General features: G+C 41.6%; 1 protein-coding gene across 2 annotated transcripts in view; it reads right to left on the bottom strand.

The window, feature by feature from the left end:
• Nucleotides 1-460: 460 nt before the first annotated feature.
• The window catches only part of CNTN2 (contactin 2), a 51,824-nt gene continuing 40,462 nt past the window's right edge, over nucleotides 461-11,822 (bottom strand). For both annotated transcript variants that reach the window (XM_074308939.1, XM_074308938.1), the window contains exons 17-23: nucleotides 10,663-10,733; nucleotides 9,516-9,750; nucleotides 9,019-9,134; nucleotides 6,497-6,683; nucleotides 6,124-6,236; nucleotides 3,002-3,170; nucleotides 461-890 (exon numbers count right to left, since the gene is read on the bottom strand). In XM_074308939.1, the coding sequence (XP_074165040.1) occupies nucleotides 781-890; nucleotides 3,002-3,170; nucleotides 6,124-6,236; nucleotides 6,497-6,683; nucleotides 9,019-9,134; nucleotides 9,516-9,750; nucleotides 10,663-10,733 (1,001 nt within the window). In that variant the 3' untranslated portion in view covers nucleotides 461-780. The remainder of the gene's footprint in view (nucleotides 891-3,001; nucleotides 3,171-6,123; nucleotides 6,237-6,496; nucleotides 6,684-9,018; nucleotides 9,135-9,515; nucleotides 9,751-10,662; nucleotides 10,734-11,822) is intronic.

Genomic DNA, 11,822 nt, shown 5'->3' with positions numbered 1-11,822 from the left:
CCAGGGATAGCTTCATTTTTAGTCTGGGGTTGCCTTTTGGCTGGGATTCTCCCAGCAGCTTGCAACCTTTGGTCAGCTTTGAAAGTCATCTTCCTGCCTCCCTCTTCCCCACATTACTCGGAACCCCCTTTGGATCCTGGAGCTCCTAGAATCCGGGGATTTGCAGTTTTTCTTAGCTGCCTAGAAGGATGAGGAAACACCAAAGGTGATATCAAGCTCTTCCCCCCATCAAGTTGGGGGTGAGCAGTCCTTGGCCCATTGCTTTCCCCTTCGATTGACTGGGGAATGTTTGTATCAGGGTCTCCAGGTCCACTTCCCCACCCCTAGATCCATTTTGGCCTGTATCCAGGGGCCTGGGCGGACCTGAACCCCTCTGGATTCAGATATACCTAGGGTCCCTAAAGGGTGCCATCTCTAATGTCCAAAGAACATATATTAAAAAAACCCCTCCTTACGTCCATTTAGTTCTTTCCATCCAGAAAGCCCAGTGATCACTTGCCACGTGGACTTTGGGTTCAATATTTATCATGTTTCCTCCTGGTTATAAAGGGGGAAAAATCCTTCCTTGGGTTCCAGTCCCTGGCATATATGAAATGTCCTACCTCCTACAGAAAAGGTATTGTTTAGAGTTGCTGTTTAAAACCAATCCTCTTGGGCATATAGTGTATTGAGGTCCTTAGCATCGGGAGAGTGCGCCAGGGGCCAGCTGGCTCTGTTCATCCCGAGGGATCTGTCCTGTTGTCCAGGTCTGGGGCAGGGGAGGGGACGAGGAAGCCAGGATCAGAGTTCCAGGTAGCCAAGGAGGGCCAATATCGCCAGTGAGTGAGAGAAGATGGTACCCAGATGTGGGGCCAGACAGATTGCTGAGTTCTCCACCATCATACTTGTGCCTGAAAGCAGCAGACAGAAATGTTTGGTGAGCCAAAGGGGATGTGGACTCTCCAAAAGCCCTATCACGTTGGGTCAGAGTGATGACCTCCCCTATGAAATCATCTCCCTATAGGTAGTCTGGAAAAGCCCTGCTTCGGTAGGACACTGCACTTGGATTGAGCATATTCAGACTCCAGTATTGGCTTTCCTAATTCCTAATGTGTCACTGTGTACAGAATACAACTCCTCTAAGTTGCTTGAAAAGTGGGGATATTAATAATGTTGATTATCAGAATAAGTCATTCCAGTTGTGAGGAACAAATGAAATAATGTCTATGGTTTGGGGATTAGAAAGCTGCAATAGAAGCTATTTTTCTTAGAAGTTTTTCTTAACCTTGTGGACAGGATTGGCTGTTTAAACATCTTTCTGTGAATACTAGAATTTTAGAGCTTGAAGGTACCTTAGAGATGATTTAGTCTAGCCCTTTTTATTTTAAAGATAACAAAATTAGAAAGCTCCAATGGAAACTATTTTTATTAGGAGCCTGTCTAAACTTGTGAACAGGATTGGCTGTTTAAAAATCTTTCTATCTGTGAATATTAGAATTTTAGAGCCTGAAGGAACTTCAGAGATCATCTGATCTAGCCCTTTTTATTTTAAAGATAAATGAGATAAAAGGCATATGGCCTATTTGTGGCAGGTCTAGAACTGTGCCAGCTAGGTGACTGTAGACTTTAGCTTTCCTTCTTACTCTATGAAATGGGAAGCCTTATATATTACTTGTTAGGATTACAAGGTGATAAAACTCAGGTTGTCTAAACAATTCTCTGGCTCAGAGTTCACACTTTTAAATTTCTGAAAAGGAGTTTATATATTTTTAAAGGAGTTTACACCTTAAAAGGAGCAAGTTCATTGGTTGAAGTATTTCCCACAAGCCCCTGAGTTCTCACATGCCCATTCTCTGGGAGGATAAAAGAACACAACATTGGGCCCGGACAAGCAGTCTGGATTGGGGAAGGACAAGAGCTGGAGGAGATTCAGAGCCAGGATTCAGGAAGAAGAGGATTCCAGATTCTACCTTTGCTCTGGCTGGAGGCTCCAGAAGCCTCTCAAGAAACCTGCACACAGAAGAAAAGATTATACAGAAAAGAAACCTCCTCCCAGAGAAGGATTACAACTGAGAGACGATCAGAACATTACAATTTGGCGCCCAATGTGGGGCAAAGACTTTTGCTTATCCTGACAAGGACTTATTCTGAGCCCTTCAGAGGAACTAGACCAGACCTTGACAATTTGGGGCCCAAACAGGGATTTGAGGATCCAGAGTTCAAGTCCCTGCTAAGGCGCCAAATTATGAAGGTCCAGACTAGCTCCTCTGAAGGGCTCAGAATAAGTCCTTGCCCCACATTGGGCACCAAATTGTAAAGTTCCTGTTGTCTCTTAGTTACAATCCTTCTCTGGGAGGAGGTTTCTTTTCTGTATAATCTTTTCCTCTGTGTACAGGTTTCTTGGGAGGCTTCTGGAGCCTCCAGCCAGAACACGAAGGTAGAATCTGGAATCCTTTTCTTCCTGAATCCTGGCTCTGAATCTCCTCCAGCTCTTGTCCTTCCCCAATTCAGACTGCTTCTTGCCCGACTGCCCTCCTCTTTTATCCTCCCAGAGAATGGGTTTGTGAGAATTCAGGGGCTTGTGGGAAATACTTCAACCAATGAACTTGCTCCTTTTAAAGGTGTAAATTCCTTTAAATATGTAAACTCCTTTTCAGAAGTCTAAAAGTGTAAACTCCTTTTAAAGGTTTGATCTAAAGGTGTGAATTCTGAGCTAGAGAATTATTTAGACAACCTGAGTTATCACCTTATAATCCTAACAATTGCTTATATATTATTCTCAGGATATTTTATTATTTTTTATGTTTAGATAGGGAATAAAAGTCTTGAGCTCCTTAGCAGAGGGCAAAAAATGACAACAATGTGCCAACTGGGCTTTCTCTCTCCCTAATGTGAGACAAGGCTGGGCTGGCCAGCCTGACATACACACTCCTTGGTTTGTAGCCTGGATTGGCCTCTGATGGGTGGAGGAACTGAAGGAAGAAACACGTGGGAAGAAGGGAGAAAAAGTGGGTAGCAGCACCTCCATTCCTCACGATGTGCACCTCAGCCGGAATTCCGTCACCTCCTGGTCCTGTGGCCCGAATCTGCACTAGAGCATGGCTGGAATCCTCAGGGACGGAGATCTCAATCCAATTCTTGTTGGCCAAATGGAGAATGGGGGCTGAGTGTAAATCGTTCCGGTACAGCATCTGGCAGAAAAGACCTCAGGGTTGCTCTCTGGCTTCCAGGAGAGCCGATCTCTAGGACCTGTGGCCTCAGTGTTCACATATGGCCCTGGGACCATTGCTCTTTGAACAGCAACTTACCTTCCTTCTACTGATGACCAGTGCAGCAAGAGGTATTTGGGTTAGGCTTTAGGAAATTTAAATAATGATAACTAGCATTTATATAGAGAATTTTAAGTTTTTCAAAGAACTTTACAAATATTATCTCATTGGTTCTTCAACAACTCAGGGAAATGAATGCTGTTATTATCCCCATTTTATTGATGAGGAAATCGAGGTAGGTGGCAATTGCCCAGGGTCACAACCTAACAAATGTTTGAGATTGGATTTTAATTCAGATCTTCCTATCTCTAGGCCCATTGTACCACCTACTTAACATTCAATGGCTATTCTTGAAAAATTCTTGAAACCCTTGCTTTGTCAGAACACCCCAGATTCTGAATTTCTCTTCTCTTAACCAATCAAAACTGGGTTCTCCTTTTTAGATGGGCTATTCCTCATTTGTAACTCAAAGAATTGTGGAAGGGATTTCATCTCTCCTATCCTTCCCTATTCCTACCTATCCCCGACCTTTCAAGGTTATTCAACCTTTTCATAAGGACTTCTAGCAACAGGGTTCAAGCTATATCTCTCCAGCCTATCTCACCTTTTGGTTAGCTTGAAACAGTAGGAATTATTTGGAATAACTTTGCATTTTCAGTATGTTCTTCAGTAATATATCTTTCATGCATTTTTATTTATTTTTTTGCTGAGACAATTGGGGTTAAGTGACTTCCCCAGGGTCACACAGCTAGACAGTGTTATGTGCCTGAGATTAGATTTGAACTCAGATCCTCCTTACTTTAGGGTTGGTGCTGTATCCACTGCGCCACCTGGCCTCCCCCAGTGATATATTTTAGAACCTCATAACTTTTATAACCAGGGAATGGTAGATGGGTGACATAGTAGATAAGAATATGGGATGTGGAGTCAGGAAGGTGTGAGTTTAAATCCAGCCACATACACTTGTTATATGACCATAGTTGAGCCATTCAACCCACTGATTGTCTCAGTTTCCTCATCTGTAAAATGAGAATAGCAGCACCAACTTAACAGGATTGTTGTGAGAGCCAAATAAGATTAATATTTGGAAAGTGCTTCAAAAACCTTAAAGTGTTAATAAATGCTATCATATATTAAATACACATGTGTTTATATACATATATAAAAAGTTTTTTAAAAATACATATAGTGGAAGGGCTCAGAGTGACCTACTTTTATTCTACCCCCCCACCCAAATTCTAGTTCTCCTTCCCTGTCCCATTTCCACTCTATGAGACAATCAACAATCTGATATGTTATACGTGGCAGAAAAGATAATTTCATATTAGTTATTTTGTGGAAGAAATTTTTTATATGTTATCTTCTCTCATTAGAATGTAAACCTGAGGGCAGGGATTGCTTTTTCATTTGTATTTGTATCCCCAGTACTTAGCATAGTGATAGATACATAAGTGCTTAATAAATGTTTATTTCCTTCCTACTTACATGATAGAGGAATATAAATATTTTCTCTCTCCTCTCTCTCTTATTCTGTCTCTGTGTCTGTCTTTGTCTTTCTCTGTGTGTATCTGCCTGACTCTGTATCTCTGTCTCTCTCCTCTCTGTCTCTCTCTCTTCCTTCTTTTCCCTTTCTCTATTTTCTTTCTCTCTCTGACCAGTAACTCCCTGACTCAACTCTAGTGGCTGCCTCATGTTCCCTCCAGCTCCTCTAATGAGTTTGTAAAGTCCTTCACCTCCTGGCCCAAGCTCTCTTTCCAGTCTGGACATTACTCCTTTGGCTTGCACTCGGTGTTCCAGCCAACCAGACCTTTCATTTGTTCCTTTGTCTAGCCATCCCAGATTTCCCAGATTACACGATATCCTCATCTTCACCTCATAGTCCTTCTCTTCCTTTAAGATAAACTTTAATCATCATTTTCTGAATCCACATTCTTTTGATTCCCCCCAAATACCAGTGGCCTCCTTCCAAAATTATCTTGCTTTTAACTATTGTTTATATTTGTATGGTGAATGAATATTCACTTTGTATATATATTTGTCTCATTAGAGACTAACAAAGATTGTTTCCTTCACATTCTTTTGATTTCTTGCAAATACTAGTGGCCTCCTTTCTCAATTATCTTGCTTCTCGAATGTAAATTGTTAGCACTACTGTCTATCTACCCAGGTTACTTATACCTTCGGAAGCTAATAATTAATGTGCAACAAGAAAATGGTATTTACACACATATATTGTATCTAGGTTATATTGTAACACATGTAAAATGTATGGGATTACCTGGCATCGGGGGGAGGGAGTGGAGGGAGGGAGGGGATAATTTGGAAAAATGAATAAAAAAAATTATCTTGCTTCTAACTATTGTTTATATTTGTATGGTGAATGAATATTCACTTTGTATTTATGCTGTATATTTATATATATATTTGTCTCATTAGAGACTAACTAGTAAAGATTGTTTCCTTCTTTATTCTTATATCCCTTTCTGGCACATAAGAGGAGCTTAATATTTGATTGCTCCCAGTGCTGCCCACAAGAAGAACTTAAGTGAAAAGAAATATCAGTGAATAAGCACATCCTGGAATTTTTAGGACCACTGCAAACTTCTGGAATACCAGAGCTACTCCATCTGCCTGCCTCTAGCTCCTAACCACCCCACTCAAGTTACTTTGAGATTTCTTTTCTAATGCATTTTTACTATGCTCCTTTCTAACCATGCTCCCAATGATCCGTTTTGGTTTCTCGTAACTCTCAGAATCAGTAAATATTCCCAAATCCCTCTTCCTGTACTAGATAGGTTCTGGTCCTTAATGGAAGCCCAGAAGAAGCTGGTACTTTTTATCCCTACTTTAGGGGTTTCCCTGTTAGGGTCCTCACCTTGTAGCCAGTGACTGCAGACTCATTTCGCTGAGGGATGACTGGATCCCACTTAATGTTGAGACTGGAACTGGAGAGTGTCCAGGAGATATTCCCCGGAGGTCGCCTGGGAGCTGAAACAGATGGGGGTGGGGACAAAGAGCGGTCATAGGAGCGGAGAAAGGGGGCACTTTTTTTCTCAGTCACCCTCCCCCAGGCACATCTGCCTTCAGCAGAGATGCTCAGAGGCTCCCCCTTCATCAAAAGGAGCGAAGGCCTCAATTGCTGAGGCTCAGTTTCACCATTTGTGGATCAGTGCCTACATGCTCAGCAAGGGTGAGTCCCAGTCCCCAGTCCCAGGCTCATCAGGTGAGCACTCAGGCTATAGACTCACGCGGCTTCATGGTGGTGGCGTTGGTGGATGGGCTGGCGGGCCCGGTGCCTGCCCTGTTGTAGGCCCGAACTGTCACATGGTACTTGGTGTTGGGCTGGAGGCCAGTGACCCGGGCACTGGTGTCCAGCCCGGCTGTCCTGACTCGATCGGCCGCTGCCTCTTTATCTCCATCTTTCCAATATCGGATCTACAGAAGCCAGAATACCCAGGTTATCCCCAAACTTCCTTTGTGGTTTAGGCCAGAGCCTGGAGCTGGTGACTGAGTGGTGACTCTGGGGCATCCTGGGAGATGGACAACGAAAACTCAGCCTCATTTAGTGAAGGGACTAGAAAATCATGCAATCCCAGAGCAGGAAGGAGTCTTAGAAATCAACTTTCTCACAGATGAACAGAGGCCCAGAGCGGTTTCTCCAGGAAGTGTTTCCCAGGAGCCACATCCATACCATAAACTGGACTATGATATACTTGTCAATTATCCCATTACCCCAGTTATCCCCCCGCGTTCACTAACTTTGGGATAGTGCTCAGCACAAGCAAACTAATTTAAAAATTGTCTATTTATCATTACTATCATCCACAAGTATTCCATTTTCAAGTTCAAGAACTCTAAACTTCTCTTTTTATTTCTCCTCTTTCAATTTTCCTTAATTTTTCCTTTATTTTATCATAATCTTTTCTATTTTTTTCTCTCCTCTCTTTCCATTTTCTTTCTAAACTTACTCTTCATCTTTACCATGACCTCCAGTTCCTCCATCTCTTAGAACTATCTCAGGCTATCTATCACTTTTACTCCAGCTACACTTTCTCAAGTGTTCAACTCTGTGCCTTATCCTTGAAAACGCTGTTCCTCTCTCATTGTTGATCATGCCTTGATAAATCTTGACCTTGAATTTCTTCACTATTAATCTTCTCTCCTACTATTGAACATTATATTAAATGTAATTAGGGGAAATGAGGAAATTTGATTGGATCCAAGTAATTAATCAACAACTGGACTCTTCCTTTTGTCAGGCAATTCTTTCAAGTTGATTTCCTATCCCATTCAAATCTCTTCTCCAAGCCTCTCCTACTATTTTCTCCCCATTCCCTTCTCAGCTAAAGACTCCCCCCCCAAAAAATTTGAGCACATATATCTGGAACTCCTTTTCCCTGACATCTCCCATTATCTTCTCCTTCACTTCAGTTTTGAATGATGTGACCAGGTGGTCTTTTTGCTTGCCTTCTCAATATATTTATTCCCATACCCTACTGTCTTCTTTAAAAGATTGTCAGATTCTCTCTCTCTCTCTCTCTCTCTCTCTCTCTCTAGTCCCATATCACCAATATTATCTTTCTCTGTTTGCAACCTTGATGTTATTCTTAACACTGCCCCTTTCCCCCCATACTTGATAAAATCCAGTGGTTTCCTATTACTTCTAGGTCTAAATATCAGCTGCTTTGTTCTCTGACCCTTTTAGATCTTTCCAGTCTCCTTTCATCCTTTTCACATTTCAACTCTCTTGTCCCTGTGCTTTTGTTCTGGCTGTCTCCATCCCAGTATGCTCTTTCTCCTATGTGCCCACACCTGAGGAGGTCTTTCCTGTTTCCCTGGTTATGGTGTCCTCGCCTCTGGTTCTATGTCCATCTATTTTGTAGTCATTTTGTAGGAAAAATGTGTGTGTGTGAAGGAGGGGGTTACCCTCTTTCCTATTAGAATGGAAGCTCCTTGAGGATAGAGACTGTTTTTGCTTTTTCTTCTATCTACAGTATTTAGCACTGTATCTAGTACATACTAGGTGCTTAAAAAATGCTTGTTGATTAATTAATCATCAGTAAGGGAAAATCACAGAAAAAATGACCTTCCCTTATAGTGGGCAAAATGCTTTCACATTTGTAATCTTATGGGGCTATAGAACAATGTGAGGAAAATGGGATAGGAATTATGTTCATTTTACAAATGAGAAAACTGAGGTATCAGAAAGATGAACTTGAATTGCCTTAGGTGCCAGGCCAAGTAAGATAAAAAACCAGGATTTGAATTTACTTGTCTTGACTCAAAAAACCAATGTTCCTGTTGTATTTTCAAACCAATGGTAACTGAATATTCAACAATATTCAGTTTTGCTTTATCCATAATATGGGGAATTGAGAGTTAATAGTAGAGTTCAAAATTTGGGTGGCTCGTTTATCTCATGGAAAGTAAAGTGGATAGAGCACTGGTCCTGGAGTCAGGAAGATCTGAATTCAAATTCAGCCTCAGACACCTACTGGCTGTCCTACAAAGCTACAGGGAAGATACCACTGTGCTCTAGAGTTCCCAGGTTCAGCTCTGGCAGAATAAAAATTTTAAGAAAGGGTTCCAAATTCTCCTCCTCCATCCTGTCTGTGTAGGGCCAGAACCTCCTGGGTCTCATCCAGAGATGTGGAGAATTGGATAACTGGAATAGGGAAGTTTCTGGTGATGGCTTCACACCTTGAGGAATATAGAGATGTAGTTTCTCCTCTTACCTGCCATCTGGTTGAGAGTGGGGAGCAATGCTTACCTCATAACCTAAGAGGACCCCGTTCATGTCATCCTGATGTACTGGTTCCCACATTACATCCATCTCTGAGGACAAAGTTCCCTTGGCTTTGACTTTGGCTGGGGCTACCCTGGGCTCTAGAGATCAACATGGGAAGTGATTAGATTGTTAGGGTTACCCAGTGACCCTCTGCCACATATTTTTCCCTAAGGTCCATTTGTGTAGGAACCAACCCTTCCCCAGATCCTTGGGGATCCTAAGATAGAACTCCAAAGCAGCCAGATATTCACACACTCGCTGTGGAACCCGTGCATTTTCCTGGTAACCATCCTATATTTCCCAGCCATTCTCATCAGCTGCATACAAACAAGGCCCAGAGCTAATTCCTTTTTGAAGCTTTATGTTTTCTCAGGACATGAGTGATCAGGATGGGAGATTGTTGGGGAAGAAATATTAAATGCTAAATGCAAAGTCAGCTTACAAAAGAAGGTGGGAACCCCTGGGGGGGTGCAACCTACCTTCCTCAGCAGAGTACACAGTGGTGGTGAGGCTCTCGGGTCCCTCTCCCTGGCGGTTGTATCCCCGGATCTTTACTTCGAAGGGTGTGTAGGGACGGACACTTTCATTACGATAAACAAAGTGTAAGGCGTCAGCATGGGAGACCTTGGCCTTCTGCCAGTCTGATGTGCCCTGTCTACGGAAGGACAGCAGGTAGCCAAAGCCTTCTCCATTCTGGTATTCCCGTAACATGGGCTGCAGAGGTGATAAGAGTATGGGGTTAGAGGGCGTTGGACCTCATGGGGAATTGGGGGCAAAGAACCTGCCTTAACACCTGACCCTGGGCATTGTTGCCTATTATACTTGGGCTTCCTTTCTTTGGGATGAGGGATTGAGATGATTCTCTTCCAATTCTAAATCCAATAATTTTTTAAATAGTTTTTATTTACCAGATATATACATGAGTAATTGCTAAACCTTTTGTTCTAATTTTTCCCCTCCTCCCTCCCCCCCCCCCCATGGCAGGTTGACCAATACATGTTGAATATGTTAAAGTATAAATTAAATACAATATATGTATACATGTCCAAACAGTTATTTTGCCGCACAAAAAGAATTGGACTTTGAAATAGAGTACAATTAGCCTGTGAAGGAAATAAAAAATGCAGGTGGACAAAAATAGAGGGTAAATCTAATAATTTTAAGTTATTTCCAATTACCCCTCAGGGTTATTTATATAATTTATATGTCTAGGATGGGCAAGACCAAAGGCACTGACAAAGATCTCTGTTACAATGGCAGAGTACAAAAGAATAAAGTATAAAAGTATGTTTGCTGTTTAGCCTTCAGCTGTTACTTGGCAGTCCCTAGAGTTCTCCCTACTGTCTTTGAACTTCATGTTTCCTAAAATTCTGCTTACATAAGGAGAAGAGGAGGTTCAAAGTGCAGTACTAACTGGCTTTGTATTCACAAGAACTCAAGTTCAAATCCTGCTTCTGACACTAGCTGTGTAATCCTGAGCAAGTCACTTAGCTTCTGTCTGCTTCAGTTTATTCGTTTGCAAAATGAGAGAGGGGTGGACTCAATGACCTCTAAGATTCCTACCAGCTTTAAATCTGTGACCTATGAGCAGGACTTATTCCTAAAGCCAAGGTGTCTTCTGCTCACCGTCCAGTTGATAATGAGTTCACCAGGGGCACCGCCTCCTCCACTGAGTCCTGAAGGTGCTACCGTGGGAGCTTTAAGATAAATAAATATGACCTGTTAATAACACACCACTTTCTGAACAGTCATATTGAGGAAATCATATAGAGTCAGTTTTTAAATTGTGGGTCACAATCTCTTCTGGGGTCTTGTAACTGAATGTAAGGGTCACAAAATTATGATTTATTTTATTTTATACACCTATATACTCAGAAGTTATATAAAAATTTATTGGTTGAAAAGGGGTCATGAGTTGAAAAAGTTTAAGAAGCTCTAATATAGAATTCTTAAAGATCGATAGGATCAACTACTGTTATTAGTGGGCAAAGGAGCTCCACCTGAGCCTTCTAGGATCCAGCTGGACAAATTCTTTGTGTTTTTCTAATTGGCAGAGACCAACTAGAATTATCTCTAACGTAACTAAGAAGAGAGAACAACTTAAATGGTAATTAATTTAAACAAACAAACAAGGAAAACCATTTAGTTTTGGTCCTAGAGTACATTATTATTTTTTTCTCTTGACAGCTCCTTTCTTTTTCTCTTTTTCTTCTGCTTGGGCCAATGAATTTTTATTTGTATCTTTTGGTTTTAGATCATGTACATTTCTCAGTACATCACTTTCCTTTCCCTCCCAAGAGCCATTTCTTATAAATGTGTAACCATGAGGGTTGAGTCCATCAATCAAGTTATTCTACCCATCTCGTGTGGGAATGTGTTTTGCTGTACAATGCTTATTTGTTACAAGTATTTCATTTTCATTTTATTTTTCAAAGGCGTGAGGGAGAGAACATTGATTTTTGTAAATTGAAAAAATGTAATTAAAAAAAAAAAAAAGAAAACCCATTCCCAAATCCCCCAGGGTTGACCTCAGACCCTTGACAAAACAAGCACCTGAGCTCTAGGCACCTCCCTGTAGCTGTAATAGTGAATAAAAAAGACTCAAAAAAAAAGTAGAGGGGAAAGGTCAAACAAAACTAATTAACACAATGAAAAGGTCTGATGTTCCATATAATGTTTTATATACTGCCAATCTCCACCCCTCCTCCAAAGGAGGGAGGGTATTTCCCTCCCCCATCTTGCCTAGTCTGATATTAAAATGAGACTATATTTCCTGAGCTCATCAT

The sequence above is a fragment of the Sminthopsis crassicaudata genome, chromosome 4 (assembly GCF_048593235.1).
Source record: "Sminthopsis crassicaudata isolate SCR6 chromosome 4, ASM4859323v1, whole genome shotgun sequence".
Taxonomy (NCBI): Eukaryota; Metazoa; Chordata; class Mammalia; order Dasyuromorphia; family Dasyuridae; genus Sminthopsis; species Sminthopsis crassicaudata.
Note: the sequence above shows the minus strand (reverse complement) of the source record. Positions and strands in the feature narration are given on the sequence as shown.